This window comes from Lonchura striata, chromosome 5 (genome assembly GCF_046129695.1).
Source record: "Lonchura striata isolate bLonStr1 chromosome 5, bLonStr1.mat, whole genome shotgun sequence".
NCBI lineage: Eukaryota > Metazoa > Chordata > Aves > Passeriformes > Estrildidae > Lonchura > Lonchura striata.
In genome coordinates this window covers 11,275,473-11,292,261 of record NC_134607.1, presented here as the reverse complement: position 1 = coordinate 11,292,261, position 16,789 = coordinate 11,275,473, and the positions used below count along the sequence as shown (strand labels likewise).

Here is a 16,789-nt window from a genome sequence, read left to right as displayed (position 1 = left end):
ATATGTAAAGGTATTTAAAGGACTGGAGGCCACATTTAAAAATGTAAAATAGTGCAGCACCAGTTAAAAATACAAAATATCATAAAAATTAATAAACATGTTGTTCTTTCTTAAAAAATACTACTGTGTTTCTGTTGTGCAATGGAAGATTCATCAGCTATGTCAGGCATTGGTACAGGATAAGGTAATTTAATTGGTGGCGACAGAATGGGACTGTGCTGAAAGTTGATAAAATATTGTCACAGAAGTTGCAACATGCCTCAAAGAGCTGCTATTTTTATTTAACAAATAATCATTTCTCAAAAAAATGTGAAAGTAAAGGCAGAGAAATTTGATGTAAACAGGATGGCAAGTGCCACTAGAGCCCCATTTATGAGAGAACTCACTAATGAAAATATGATGCAAAATATTAGGTATTTTTAAACTATTCCTGCAGTCTTTGTTAGCTACAATATCCCCTTTCTTCTGGCATGGGAGATGTCCACTGCATTTCTGGCTGGATTCCATAAAGCCCTGAATAATTTTCCTCAGTAGACAACTGTCACCACATTTATAGAAAATAACAGCATAGGATATAGAAGATTAATCTATCTTAAAACACCACTGAACATGTTAGAGTGACACAGAGTTGAAATGTCTTAATAAGCAGTGAGTCCAAGTCCCAGGGACTCAGGGAACTCCCCACCAGCCCAGCTGAACGCAGCTGTTTTCCCACTGGGGATTCTGTGCAGGTAATGGAACTGCCAAGGGGCAGATGTAATCACACTCCATATTAAAACCCCAGAATTGTTCCCTCTACTGACCCTTCTCAGGTTTTTTCCCCCCCCTTTGTTTTATTTACTCTTTTAAACAAAATATTTCACAAAAGCAGGCATTACACACTGTCTGGAATCAGGTTTTAGCTCAAAAAGATGGAAATGGATCTCCTCTTCTGCTTATCACTAACAAGAAGGCTCTTCAAAAAGCACCTTTCCAGTTATAGAGTTTGAATATAAGGGAGCTTCAGAACATTTTATATGCTTTGTTGCTTATGAGCACAAACGGTGTTTTTCTTCTGAGCTTCCCTGAAGTTAACAAGACTTACTGCAAATTCTCTGCCTAGCAAGTCACTGGAAATTTGATTTTCAATGACACACTCACTTCTTACTTATCTCAAAATTCAGACAAACTCAGCCCTTTGAAAAACTAGGACAGAAACTTTACATTCTCCCTACATAAACAGGAAGTACATTAAGCATAGACTTACTGTCTGAAAGTATTCTAAAAATATATTTTAAAAATTATAATAACTGAAGCAATTCAGAAATTCTCTCAGTCCTTTACCGCAATGCCTAAGATTATTTTTTAAGCATTACTCAGACCTTCATTTTCATAATTTCATTTTTTCATTATGGTACTCACTTCTGGAAATTAATTTTGATCATCCTAAACAATTATTTCCCTGAGAATGGTTTAATTTGTAATGCATATCCAAAACCAAAACACTGCATTGTGTTTATCAATACCTTCAAGTAAGGTAGGCTTATTTCTAAGGAATTGGATAGAACTGGGAAAATCTGTTTTATCTCAATATCCTCCAGGTTTAAGAACAGATGTTCCGGTTTTCATCAATATCAACTTTCTTTCAGTGATAAAACTTTTGCCAAGAATAGTAAAAAAGTTTTCAGTATTTTAAGTACATGATTATTTTAAATGTCACATGCTCTTCTGGACCTTTTAAGTCTTTAGTGAGGAAAAAACCTTATACAAGTGTCAGCAGCAAAACGTTATTTATTTAGGAACAGCAACAATAAAGTAACCAATACTTTATGTCTGGAACAGCTTTCTCAATATCAGGAGTTATATAGAAGTGACCTGTTACACACCTTTAGTAGTAGTTTAAAATATTAGTTATTTGTTGACACTTTGCCTACATATTAACATTCTGGCAGCTCACTCAAATAAAAAAAATGTATAGTCATAATTAATAAGGAAGTTACCAAGGAAACTTGAAAGGGATGAATAAGTTAAACTTTGATATGTAAATCACAAGTGTTTCTTGGCTATAATTTCCAGTGTGTGAATTAGTTAGATTAGAACACATTTACACAAATGAATTTCCTTAATTCATGGCAAATTACATGTTCCAGCTGGGTTTAGAAACACAAGCAAACAGTGCTTCAATACCAAGTGTATGCTATATACTAATAAAATTTAAAACTAATTTAAAAAGTAAATTTAAAGGTGTAGCAGGTTAATTTAGCAATAAAAGTTTCAGTAGTGCATTAACCTGCATTCTGCAGTCATTCATAGTTTATTAATGAAATATAAACTGAATAAGGCAATTTAACAGGTAAAGGACAATGAAGGGACTATCCTTAATATTTCTCCCTAAAACATCATCCTTATATTTGCTGTGCATCTTATGTCTCCAAGTGTATAAACAGGAAGTACAAATTCTTTTAAAAGTATTGACTGATTTTGACTAATATTGGCTAGGATTTACTATTTTGGGGGTGAGTAATGCTCAGGCACTGACAATAATTACCCTGTCTCAGATGCCTCACACTGAACACATACAGGACTGGAGTGGACCCAGAGACATGGAGATGCTTTGGCACCATTCCCCACATTTTTTAAGGAGGTGCATGCCAAGTAACAGGTAACTGTCCTGCAAGCATTGCAACATTTCCCTTTAATTGCTAAATCAGCTTGCCAGTTCACAGTTCATTAATAAACTATGAATAGCTGCAGATTGCTGAAAGTTTTATAGCTCATTAACCTGCTACACCTTTAAACTTTTTCCATCTCTATTAAATTTTATTCATGTAACAAATAACTGGCCTTAAGTATTGTCTTAGCAATACAGCTACCCAAGTTCCTTTCTACATAGGTTTCTTTTTTGATAAATTTTGCACATTTTCATTATTCCCTCAAAAATCCAACAAAATACTACTCCTACCTACAAAAGCTAGAAAGATCTTGATGTGAAAATCTTGCTGTGACAAGACTGGTGGTAAAGAACTCCAACCAAGCAGTGCTAAATATATCTGGGCATTTCACAACCCCCTTAACTAGAATTTCCATATCAAGTAGGAGAAAAAAATTAATCCCTCCAAATGCACTCACTGTGAATGTGCAAATGAACATGTGCAGTAGCTGTCACAGACATTAACACACTGAACATAAATCAGTAAATGCACTTAAATCCAGGATGCACTGGCAAAAAACAGATCAGGACACACACTAAGCAGTCAGGACACAAAACCTAGTTTAAAAAAAACCTGTTTTGCTAATACCTACTTGCACACTAAGAAAATGAACATTATTTAAGCACCATTTTTTGAATACTTTTAAAATCAGGAAGGCAAAGGAGGCACATAAGTGTAAAAAAAAAATGCTTGTCATGCCCTATGATTGTAACTGAATATCAGATTATAAGGCAAGTTGGGCATCTCAAAGCTGTTTAATAACACCACAGCATAAGAGAGGTATATTTTTAAAACAAAATTAGAATGCTTAGTCTTACATCCACTCTACTAATTAATAATCCTGAAACAAGACAACAAAACAATTAATAAAATAATTGAAGTTTAAAAGGAAAACATAATCTTTCTGTACAGAAATACAGAAATCTTTCTGTAATACAAATATTCATACAGAATATTTGTGTAATACAAATAAAATGTTATTTTTCCTCATAAATGGAAAAATAATTTAGAGGAAATAACACATCAAAACTGGGGGGGGCAGAGTGGGGCAGTTAGAGTAGGGGGGAAACAGGCCAAAATGTAAACAGCTCTGAAATTATTAATAAATAAAGACTTTGAATAAAAATGAGTGTCTGAAAGAAGAGTACAGAGTAACATTAAAAAAAATAAAGGTGAATAAATAAACGTGAGGTATCTGGCACTCACTTGAAAAAGAGGATTGTTGGCAAGGGATTGTTGCCATATCCATAAATACCTTTAGCAGTTCAGCAAAAAGATGCACTGCTATCTGTTAAAGTGTTTTTTCTAAATTCCCCCTTTTTCCATATTCCATAATTTCAAACCCTGCTGTGACCCATGAAATTTCCTGGAATCTCATTTATAAATTTGTTTGCAGGTACAGAAAATCAACTTTTTTTTCACACCTATGTTTTTTTGTTATTAACATTCTGTCTCCTCTATGTCTGCACCTAAAACCAACCTAAATATTTTCTTAGAAGATAGTGTTTAACAGGATGTAAGTCATATATTAGTTTTGTAAGAAAACATACATTTTCTAGTACTCCAGCCATAAAAACCACCTACCTCCAAGACCTGTTTCCAACCTCCTGCAGAACACCTTTTCCAGGATCATAAATGCACTCTCCTGGAAGGAAAGGCCAGGAAGGCGATGATAGGGCATCACCTCGTGTGTGAGGGAGGAGCTGGAATGTGTGGAGCTCTGCTTTAGGATAGGGGATCAGTGAAGGATTTGGGGTCAGGATTAGCAGGCCAACAGTGGGAATTGCTATGCCAGACAGTCTCCAGAAGGATGAGGGCAGGTGAGACCTTCTCCAGACAACAGAAGGGGGCCTTACGTGATTCCTCACAAGGAATGTGTCCAAGTCCAGAAACTGCCAGTGGGACAATGCAGAGATCCAGGAGACTCCAGGGCACACAGATAACAAGCCCTGGAACACAGGAAGCTGAACAATCCATAAGGCACTCTGCTGGACCCGAGCCTTACAAACAAGGGAGGACTCTCTGAGGATGTGAAGATCTGCCCTGACTGCAGTGACCATGAGATGGTGAGCTCAGGAGAAGGACAAATCCAAGGATCACAACACTGGACTTGAGGGATGAAGGCTTTGGACTCTTTGGGATCTGCCTGGGCCATGGGACACCACCCTAAGGAGAAAATTCCAAAGGAGCTGGTTCCTGCTCAGGGATTATCTCCTCCAAACCCAAGAATGGTCCACAGGGACAAGTGGGAAGTCAAGAACAGGCAGCAGGAGGCCTGCATGGATGAACATCACTAAACTCTGGAATAAAAGGGAGGTAGAAGCACTAACTTCAAAAACAAGGAGACAGACACCACCAAATAGGCATCCTGGTTCATGTGAATTTGTATGATACATGGGTGGAATATATAAAAACCTCCAGAACGAGATATTAATCAGAACAAAGTCATCCTTCAGAGTTAAGAGGGAACAAACTGGCCCAAAATCTCAGGTTTACCATTTTCTATCTTTATATAACTGTGTTTAAAAACTCTTCCTCGTAATTTGAAGCTGTATAATTTAAATGTGACATTTGTACAGGTACTCAAATGAAAAATCTCCCAAACATCAACAGCCACGGAAATACATAAATGAAACAATATCTAACACCTGCAATGATTGAACTTAGGTTATTGCTATCTTTAATTCCAGGTAGGTGCTACTGCATGACCAAGTGAATGTCCTTTGGATCATCCTGTACTGCTCTGTCAATGTTTTCCTTAGGATAGTCTTCTTCTCCTGCCCTTCTGAAAAACCACTCAAACAAGGAGCCTTATCTTACCTGCTTTCTTACAGACAAAAATGTTACGTAAAGTCACACTAACAACCAGTTCATTTCCAATCATGACTCTTTGCAATAACAGTAATACTGCTACATAAAATAAGCATATTAAAGTCCCTTTTAAAATAAAAATTTCTAAGATCTTTCGTAAAGGAAGGTTGAACAGAAACAATGGTTTCTGGTTGGTGTTTTCATAACAGCTACAAGTTTGTTAAGTTAGAAGAACAGAAGTCCATTGTCAAAAAATAAAGAAGTTTATTTCAAAAAGAAAGGTCACCCCACAGCAACTATATTCTTCTTTAGGAAAACAGCCTGCATAACTTCTAGAAAGGGATGATGATGGGAAAAAATGTGTTTAACTGCAACTAGAATTTTCCAGTGGCAATGCAGCACTTCTTCAAATGTGAGTGTGTGGTAAATCAAACAAATAGCAGTGAAAAGTATGATCCAGTTCTCAGTGAATCATCAAAACCAATTGTCTGTAGACAGACCAAACATCAGGGGCCTTATCAGCTAAACAATCTGTCCAAAGAATTAAGTTCCTGTTCAGAGCAGTGGAAAACAGGCACTACTTTGCCTTCTCAAATTAAGTGTTCTCTCAGTGATTTGTGAACAAGAGAACATCACCTACTGAACAGGAATGTTAATTTTGCTATTGATGGTTTTCACTGTATTACAAATTGGAGTTTGGTAGTTTCACAATGCAGCTTTTTCTTATTTCTACAACATATTGTAATGTGGCTACCACAAAATTTTAGATTTCTAGGATGAAGTGACCACTAAATCTGCATTATCTTCAAAATCTTGTTTGACTTACTATCTTCAAATAACTGAAAAATACATAGCAACTCACACCTAAGGAAGAGCTGAAGCATTAAAAGTTGAGATGAATGTACATCAAAAAAGGGAAAAATATAAAACTGACATACTAACCAAGAAAATATAAAAATCAGACATATATTTGCACCTGTTTCTCTGCTGTCTAAAATAAGCATGGAATTATAAGACTAAGATTGCAACTTTATGGTTGCAACTGCACACAAGTCAAAACCCCTAAAATTACACTTCCCACAGCAATTTTAACTCGGTTCCAATTTGCAAGTAAAGAAGTCAGAAATATACTGTTATTCTGCCTCTTAAATAGTACAAACACTGAAGCAGGAATGTGGGAATCATAACTCTAATTTTATTAGCTTATACAAATTCAAGATCTCAAAGAGACCATTACATTAAATATCCAAACAACTCTATAATATCAGTTAATAGCAATTTGTTTATTCGGTTTATGAACCCACTGCTGCCCCTTTATTGTCTCTGGTAGTTGCAGTTACATATGGAAATAATGTTAAGAATGTGAAAATACTACATGGTCTGTTCAATCTTGGTTTTTTTAAAGCTAATTTTATTTTGATGAAACACAGAACTTTTTACTTTTTAGATTTACACAATAATAGAAGTGGTATGATAACTCTATTGTTATCCATTAGATAAATGTTAACACTATACCAAAGATTCGGAATTCTGCATCCCATGCTTAGGAATAGTGATTCTCACTGGCCTTCAATTCTTCAATTTTCAGAACTACCTAATTCAGCTTAGGGCTTTTTTTGCACACCTATGATGAAGAAAGTTTGTGACTAGTCCAGAACAAAACTTCCTTCATTAAAATGGTAACTCAGCTTAGAGAAAGTATTTTTATGTTCCTACCTTGCCTTTCAAAGTTATTTTTTTCTATAACAAAAAAAACTAAAACATATTTAATTGATGCAATTTTGACACAAAACTGTGCTAACATAACTGTCACCCTTGACTGAGGCAGAAACCAATAAGAAAAGATGTAAACAAAAATTAGATTAGTAACTTAGTTGACAAAGATCACTGAAATCTTCTCTCAGAACTAAGCAAAGTAACTTTTTCTTCTTAATAAAAAAAGGGTGTTATCCAAATACCGCCTTGTTAAAAATCAGATTAACTGAGTGGCTTTGTTATATCCAGAGCAGCTTTTGAGAATTCCCTGCCTCAAGTGCCAGAATACAGTTAATTAGTAAATATAAAGGTGCATGAAACAGTGCATGTTCATGTAAAAGGCAGTTGGAAAAGTCTCCTGAGGCATTGATTTTATACTTTTTACTCAAACATTAACACAGTAATTCCATTTAAAAGGAATTAAGTCAATGCGCACCTACAGCTTTGGATGCTGGCATCGGTCCTATTGGAAATCTCATCCTGAGAGTTCCCAAAGCTGTGCCAGAGGATCCACTGCAGTCTGCTTTAAAGCTTTTCAAGTCAACAGCACGAATAACCAGTGGAAAAGGCAGAGCCAGTGGGACAGACATCTGCCCTCGGCAGCTGCCAGCTCCATGTGTGCCCACAGGTGGTGACCTTCGTGGTGCAGGAGCCAGAGGAGAAAGACAAAAGAAACTAAAAGCTGTAGTAACAGAAGGCATCCACAATTCAAGTCTAAGGAAAATAACTTTAACAGGCACCTCTTAGAAGCATGAATCACTTTTCTCCTCTAGTTTGATTCTGGCTGTACCCAGAAGACATCAGGAGGAAGCATCAAGAGGAACATGAACATTTCTACAAAGATAAGGGTTATGACCCTTTTATTGCCCTTTTTGAAAAATGTAGTACCTGACTCAAAGAGTTATGATACGACTGATGACTGAAAACCTCAGTAGCATTTCCACTATTCAAATTCACAGTGATCTTCAATCAGAAGTTAAGTATTAACAACACAAGTATTAACATCCATTCTACTGTTTAGGATAACCAATAACCACTGTGGTACTCCATAAATCATGAGGGTTTTAAGTTAAACATCCTTTTACATCATGGCTAAGCAAACATTTCTTTCATTGAGTAAAGTGTTACACCCAAAAAAGGAAAAAGACCAGTATTAGATAATTATATTACTGTAAATTCCAGAATATACTGCTGTCAGGAATTCAAAACAAATTACTACAGCAACTATGTAAATAAAAATGGGAAACAATGCAATAGCTATTAAAGACCATCCACAGCAGCAAAAAAATTAAGTGAAGCTGAGTTACAGACACAAGCTTCTGAAATGCTGAAACATAGTTTGCTTTGCTCTAACACTGGAAGATGACTGAAAACTTCAATGAAAATTTTGCCTGGGATGTGAAACTTTACACATGTATTTAATGGAAGATGTTAACTTTTACAATGGAAACAATTCTAATTACTGTCTATCATCTAATTACACTTAACAGATTTGTATTATGCAGCATAAATTATTCTATATTCAAATTAGGTAAAACAGCACAGTTGGCCATAGCACTCTAGTACATGCTAAGTCATGCTGTTAAACACAACTACTGAGCAAAGTGGTTTTCTTTTCATCTGTTTTATGAAATAGGTCCTAACAAGGAAGAGTGTTCTGAGTTACAAGAATGTAGTTAGGCAAGTAGGATATTAAACTTACATTCCTGCTAATGTGAAAAATAAGGCTCTGATCTAAAAACCTTAGAAACTCTTCAAATTCAAAACGCTTTGGAACAGGCCTACTGTTGCTGAGAAGAATATTTGTTGGACATAAATATACTATATAAAAAACCCTCCTGAAAAACAAAGATACTACCAGAAAGAAATTACCTGGAGTGTCTTGTAATGATCTTGATGTAAAAGCAGCTTTTCTTTTTTTTTCTTCAAGAAATCCATTTCTAACATGCTATGTTTTTCCAGCAAATATTCCAATTCCTATAAAGTTTGTAAAATAAGACACATGAAATTACAAACATTTGTGAATTGTGAAAACACAGATTCGTTAAACCATTCAAACTAATTTCTGGTAACTGTGGTATTTGGTCTACTAATTATCACAGAGATAAAGCGTTGTGCAAGAAAAATCTGACTGTAGTCTTTAAATTGGCACAGGTGTGAAGTATTTAATACCCAAGGCATGTCCCATGTATAAGGAATCACATATGTGAAGTGGCCAAGGTGCCCTTAATAACATCCTTTAACTTCTTCTGAACTCTGAAGGGTTCAGGCAGCTGGACCTGTTGTTACAGGTCCCTTCCAGCTGGAGCTATTCTATTCTGTTCCAATTATTTTCGTATTTTTAGTATCTTGCTCTGCCTTTCTGCACTTGAAAAGTAGCATATTAAATGTATTGTCAGCAAATGTTTTCACTGAAAAGCTGTGATAGTCTGTTATTTTGCACTTTGTTCTTCTGTAGTATGTTTTAATATTCCTTGTTATAAATTTGTAATGGTTCGTTCTATGTACCCCATTTGGCTTCCCTAATGGCTCAGTCCTGAGTTGCTTTCCACAGTTTTTCCTGCCAAAATGTATGTCAATCCACAAGTCAATCCACCTGTATACCTCCCTTGTTCCTTTGTCTTACCCCTGTCTGTCAAAGATAGCACACCCTTTTGGTTCTGGAGTGTTCCCTGTCTTTCACCCCTTCCTCAAAGCAGAATTGGGTTGTGAGGTTTGCACCCTCCCCATGTTGGCTTCTACTGGGAAGCCCTTACCCTGCACCCCTGCCCTAATGCCCTCCTATTGCTCAAAGGTTGTGTCCTCCCCGTGTTCCCCCCCCTTTAAAAGTAGTCCTTTCATCTTCAGATTTGTCACTTGCTCTGCCCCCACTTCGAGATTAAAGCCTTGGAGGCTCAGACAAGTGTCCTTCCCTCATTCCTGTGCTTCGGTTTCCCCGTGCTCTGTGTCTCTGCTGCGCTCCCCACCCGCAGCAATCGCCGCCACCCGCAACAGTCTCGGCAAAGACTCGGGGGCAGCCACTCGTGTGTCTGTCCTGCGGCCACTCGTGTGTCTGTCCTGCGGCCACTCCTGTGTCTGTCCTGCGGCCACTCCTGTGTCTGCCCTGCGGCCACTCGTGTGTCTGCCCTGCGGCCACTCCTGTGTCTGCCCTGCGGCCACTCCTGTGTCTGCCCTGCGGCCACTCGTGTGTCTGTCCTTGCAGCCACTCCTGTGTCTGTCCTGCGGCCACTCCTGTGTCTGCCCTGCGGCCACTCGTGTGTCTGCCCTGCGGCCACTCGTGTGTCTGCCCTGCGGCCACTCGTGTGTCTGCCCTGCGGCCACTCCTGTGTCTGTCCTGCGGCCACTCCTGTGTCTGCCCTGCGGCCACTCCTGTGTCTGCCCTGCGGCCACTCGTGTGTCTGTCCTTGCAGCCACTCCTGTGTCTGTCCTGCGGCCACTCCTGTGTCTGCCCTGCGGCCACTCGTGTGTCTGCCCTGCGGCCACTCGTGTGTCTGCCCTGCGGCCACTCGTGTGTCTGCCCTGCGGCCACTCCTGTGTCTGTCCTGCGGCCACTCCTGTGTCTGTCCTGCGGCCACTCGTGTGTCTGTCCTGCGGCCACTCCTGTGTCTGCCCTGCGGCCACTCCTGTGTCTGTCCTGCGGCCACTCCTGTGTCTGCCCTGCGGCCACTCCTGTGTCTGTCCTGCGGCCACTCCTGTGTCTGTCCTGCGGCCACTCCTGTGTCTGTCCTGCGGCCACTCCTGTGTGTCTGTCCTGCGGCCACTCCTGTGTCTGTCCTGCGGCCACTCCTGTGTCTGCCCTGCGGCCACTCGTGTGTCTGCCCTGCGGCCACTCCTGTGTCTGCCCTGCGGCCACTCCTGTGTCTGTCCTGCGGCCACTCCTGTGTCTGCCCTGCGGCCACTCGTGTGTGTCTGTCCTGCGGCCACTCCTGTGTCTGTCCTGCGGCCACTCCTGTGTCTGTCCTTGCGGCCACTCGTGTGTCTGTCCTGCGGCCACTCCTGTGTCTGTCCTGCGGCCACTCCTGTGTGTCTGTCCTGCGGCCACTCCTGTGTCTGTCCTGCGGCCACTCCTGTGTCTGTCCTGCGGCCACTCCTGTGTCTGTCCTGCGGCCACTCGTATGTCTGTCCTGCGGCCACTCCTGTGTCTGTCCTGCGGCCACTCCTGTGTCTGTCCTGCGGCCACTCCTGTGTCTGTCCTGCGGCCACTCCTGTGTGTCTGTCCTGCGGCCACTCCTGTGTCTGTCCTGCGGCCACTCCTGTGTCTGTCCTGCGGCCACTCGTGTGTCTGCCCTGCGGCCACTCCTGTGTCTGTCCTGCGGCCACTCCTGTGTCTGTCCTGCGGCCACTCGTGTGTCTGCCCTGCGGCCACTCGTGTGTCTGTCCTGCGGCCACTCGTGTGTCTGCCCTGCGGCCACAAGCGGGACAGCCGGCCGGTGAACCTCCATTCCGTGGCCACTGAGAGCCAGACACAAAAAGGCAGGAATCCTATAACACATATGCAGGTATACAATGATCTCTTGCTGCATCTCAAAAAAACCTTAAAATATTGTGGCATATTGCAGGGAGCCACTCTGGAAGCCTGACCAACATGAACCTATAGAGAGGAAGGAGAATAACACCACTGACAATAAACTTCAAAATTATTTGCTGTACAAAGAGCTAAATATTTTTATTTTTCCTTTATGCAGCCATTGCTATTGTACATAAGCTGCTGGCACCCTTTCAGTTGCTCAAGAGCAACTATTTCTTCAAGCCATTCAGGCAGCCAGTATAGAAACAAATTACCTGCCAGGTCACTACATGGCTATTCAAATAAAGGCACGACTGGGAGAGTCATGAGGAGGACAGAAAGAGCAGGTCTTCTTAGTTCAACCCTGCTTTTGGACAAAACAGTCAAACAGACTGTGGAACACCAATCTAAAGCCTCTCTCTCAACCTGTCTCCTCTTCCAGACTGTATTACTGCTTCCCTTCAACCTTTCCTTCACACACTCAGCAAAACCAGCCCATCACAGACCTCCTCATCCTTAGCTCAAGTCATTCACCCTCATTTTCATTTCTAAAAAGCTGTTTTCTCCTTCCCCATCATAACTTGAGGCCTCCCAAGAAACAGTATTAAGAATAACAGAAGTTAAACTCACTCTCCCATGCCTCAATGGCCTTTTGCTAACTCAGATATGTAACTGTGGGCACAGCCCTGCTTGATGCTCATATTGTATTCAGGTCAGAAGAAATATGAAGTATTTAGCTACTAGAGCTCCCACCCCCAAAAAAAAATCAAAACAAAGCTCATGCTGAGAAAGATTGTATCTTTTTTTATAATATTTTTTAATACTTTTTTTTTAATCAGTTAGGCTAAAAAAGTATTTTTTCCTGAAAGTTTCTAATAATTCAACCTAAAATAAACATCAGAGCTAAAAAACCAGTATTTTGGCTAAATTGAGTGGTGTGCCCATTTCTAGCCAGTCTCTAGAGAGCATCCAGAAAAGGACAAAAGAGATGGGGAAGGGTTTGGAGCACAAATCTGATGAGAGGAGGCTGAGGGAGCAGTGGGGGCTCAGCCTGGAAAAAACAAAGACTCAAGGGGACCTTATCTCTTGCAGCCAGGTGGGGGCCAGGCTCTGCCCCCAGGACAAAGGCACAGGACAAGAGGAAATGGAATGGCCTCAGGCTGTGTCAGGGGAGGTTCAGGCTGGACATCAGGAGGAATTTCTCCATGGAAAAGGGAGTCAGGCACTGGCAGGGGGTGCCCAGGGAGGTGGTGGAGTCCCCATCCTTGGAAGTATCCAGGGAATGCTTGGATGTGGCACTCAGTGCTGTGCGCTGGCGAGAAGCTGGGGATCTGGCACAGGTTGAACTTGATAGTCTTGGAAGTCTGTGATTCTAAATTTGGCCAGTTTCTCTGGAATTTGGCTAATTTCTATTAAAAAATTTCATTTCAAATTAATTTTAAATCTCTTCCAGCTCCACCTATAGTCAATTCCTGTATAAATACCAAATGTTTTCCTTCAAACTGACTATTCATACCTTTTTGATTTTTAGTTTTTCCTCTTCAGCACTGCAAAGCTTGGTTTTGAGGTTTGCAACAGCTTGTTGGAGGCAGCTCTTGGGTTCATCTGTTCTCTTTGCCTCAACATCAGCTGAAGTCTTGTCTTCAATTACATTTGAAGAGGCAACTGGAATATTTTCTTGAGCCTAGTTCATAGGAGAAAAGTGGAACTGAATCATCTCCCTCAATGCCTCAGGGAAACAAACTCTCCTTAGATTAGTCATTCCATGTTTTCACCCAATGCACACTGCAATCAGTGGTCACAGCGAGGGAATACAAAGGGTTTGTGGTAAAACAAATATCTCATCCTTAGGCTAGACTAACAAAATAAAAGAAATCCAGACATCTCTAAGCATTTGGTGACTGCTATTTCAGTAAACTGTGGAAGTACAGAAAACAGGTGAAACACTAACGGTAAGCCCACACTTTCAGAAAAGAACATAGATAAATTTGTTTAAAATGTTTAAAACATTTTGTGGTATAGATAACAAAATTCAAAGCTTTATTTCTCCCCTTTAAAATAAATAAAAGAAGGGGCAAAAACTTGTTATTTTTGCCACAAAAGAACTCCAAGGAAAAAAATGGTACATTTATTCAGCTGCCACTTTTTCAACAATCTGAAAGTCAAGCACGCTTGAGATTTGGGTGGTGAAAGGAACATCTCAGTGTATTTATTAAAGAAAGGTTTGACTGATCTGACCTCATTCACCCCTTAGCATCTTTTATTCCAAACATACATTCAGATAATGCGTTGACTTTCCCATAAATATATCTCAAATTATTCAAATAAAGTAACAAACAAAACCAGCTGAGATCTTGACTGTGCAGGAATATAGAGGATACAGCAGACAGACAGAGAGAAAACTGTAGTTTGTGCTCTGAATTCTCCCCTAAGAACCAAAGTGAAGCCATATGTGCCAATTCCATTTCTGAGTACTACTCAAGAGTCTGGTACCACCAAAAACTCTGAGTATGGAACCCGTAATGGGGAAGGATTTTTTTACCTGAAACCTCAAGAGCCTCTGGAGATAGAATTATAAAAGAATATAGTTCTACTAACACCACCCTCTAATAGGTATAAGAATATTTTAGTTTAGTTTTCTGCCCACCATTTTCCTTTTGTTTACTCCTTAGTGCAAAGTCATCTCCATTTCAAAATAATGTTAAAGGACCTGCTCTCAACTCCCTTCAGCAGGACTTGCTAATAAAGTCTTTTAATTTTTACTATTTCCTGCATTGCAGAGAATTTATAGAATGATGGGTCTCTTAGTAGCTGAACAGAACAAGATGAGAAAAACTGAAATATGGACTACAGCTAGAATTTGCACACATGCTTAGTCTGAAGTAACAAAGTCTATTTTTTATTTTTCTGTAAGATTACCTGATTAAATGTATAGTTTAAAAAAAAAAAACCCTAAGCCTTAGTGTTCTGGAATCACCCAAGTGCACTTTCCAGGGAACACAAAAGCTAAAATTGCTGGCCTAGCACAAACAAGAAAGGTTGACGGTTATTCACTGTTAGCCAAAATTTTAAAAGGTGTGGCTGAAGAAGATCACTTTTTGATCATGCATCCAGTAAAAAAAAAATTACTTATCAAAACGTGGTCAAAGAGCCAGATGAAGAGCATTCAATACAGAAAATTACCCTGTCTGGCATCAGTTAAAAAAGAAAACAAAAACTCCTCCCTCTCAAGAAAAAAAGACCCATAACTTTTGGATTTATAAATTTCTTTGATATCATTTGCATGTGAGCACATCTCTTCTTCACTTTTTATAGGCTTTCCCCAGAACATCAGCCTGGGAACAAGCACAAAATGGTAACTTATTAATTAATTAATTCAAAATTTCTGCCACAGTCTTTCTGGAAATGTGAACATACAGATGCCCCTCAAAAAAAAAAAGAAAAGGCTCAGTTAAACCAAAATCTGTATTTTGTGCATTTTGTTTAAATAGCTCTAAAGAAATGTATTTAGATGGTCAGAAAATGAATATCTGACTTAATCGTGAAATTCAGCTTTCACCAGAAGCAGCCTCAAGACCTGATGAGTCAACCTGAAGAAGAAAAAACCAAGGAAGTGCTGAAAACAGGAGGGTTGACAAATAGCCCAAAACACTGACTGCTTCACAGTGAGGCAAGAGCCTTTTCTAACTGAAGCATGTACTACCCCACATCCTGAAACAAGGAAGTTTACAATGAATTAACAAGTTCAAATGGGGGTCACTGCAATTAATGGTAGTAAAAAATTCAGAAGGGTAAATTCTTCTGCAGCAGCTCTTTTGCTCTTATGATTCTGATAGACTTCTTATGATAATCTCCAGGCAGAAAGGCTTTTTCCTTCGTTGCTCACCTAATTGTTTAGTTAAAAATGAAACATTTTCACACCCTAGAAAGAAACAAAGCTCAGTTCTCAGCAGCATTGCAGCCACCTGACATATTTCAACTTTGGAAGTAATGTGGGAAAAAACAAAGTAAAGCAAAAGTTAAATTTAACCCCCCCTCCCCCCACATCTTAGGTAAAGATTAAACATTAATTCTTGAATCATAGAATGATTTGCATTGGAAGGGACCTTGAAGATCATCTTGTTCCAATGCCCTGGCATGGGCAGGGATGGGATGCCTTTCACTAGACCAGGTTGCTCAGAGCCCATCCTTGAAAGTCCTATAAACCTAGTCCTCAAATACTTGAGAAAACATACAGGTATGACAAGCATTAAAAGTAGACAGTTTTTTTGAGAGAACCTTTCTGCTGATATTTCCTTCAGGCATGCCCTTAACTTTTAAGAACTCCAATACAGTTCTCGCTTTTGCAGTTCAAAGTAGTATGGCTTCTATCAGTTACAGGTTTCATAAACAATCTAAAAATCATTTTGCTTCAAAGTCTGCATCCAAGAAATCCAAGACCTTTTGCCCTTAATAAGCATTCAACCTAAATGTGCACAGAAAAGATGCAACACTGATATTTAATACATTGAGTTCTTGAACTGAAGATCAAAAATTTACCTGTTCTTCAGGAACAGCTGGATTTATCACACTCTTGCCTGTTTGAATAGCAGTTGCCACGTTATTACTTGATAAAATGAAAGAGTCAGAAGGAAGCAGGGAGGAAGAAGGCGCAGAGTGCTCCAGGAGAATGTCAGAACATCTATGGACTTCAGGTACTAGAAACAGAAAACACACACAATATGAAGAAACACCTAAAACTTAGCTCTGTTTCTGGAGTCCGTTCCTTGTAAAACCCATCATAAGTCTAGACATACCAATGTAAGCTCATGTACCTCTTATAATTCAATTGCACTGAAAAGTAATTCCACTCAAAGTGCCTCTGTTTTTCACTAGTATTAACTTAATGACAATCAAAATCATAGTCACAATAAATTTAGACTTTTAATTTACACTAAGGTTTTATAAGACAACAGCCCTCAAAAGGATGAGTTTTAACTCTGTTTCTTTTGATTCACACAGCCTTAGAGCTTCAACATGATCTTTA

The 16,789-nt window shown here is 39.6% G+C and overlaps 1 protein-coding gene across 7 annotated transcripts in view; it reads right to left on the bottom strand.

Moving 5' to 3' along the window:
- CCDC91 (coiled-coil domain containing 91) overlaps window positions 1-16,789 on the bottom strand; it is a 116,040-nt gene that overhangs the window by 71,958 nt on the left and 27,293 nt on the right. For all 7 annotated transcript variants that reach the window (XR_002465785.3, XR_013339998.1, XM_021535092.3 and 4 more), the window contains 3 exons: window positions 16,303-16,460; window positions 13,280-13,447; window positions 9,129-9,233 (listed from right to left, as the gene is read on the bottom strand). Coding sequence is in view for 5 of the 7 variants with exons in the window: in XM_021535092.3 (XP_021390767.2) it covers window positions 9,129-9,233; window positions 13,280-13,447; window positions 16,303-16,460 (431 nt within the window). In the remaining 2 variants the exon portion in view is untranslated. The remainder of the gene's footprint in view (window positions 1-9,128; window positions 9,234-13,279; window positions 13,448-16,302; window positions 16,461-16,789) is intronic.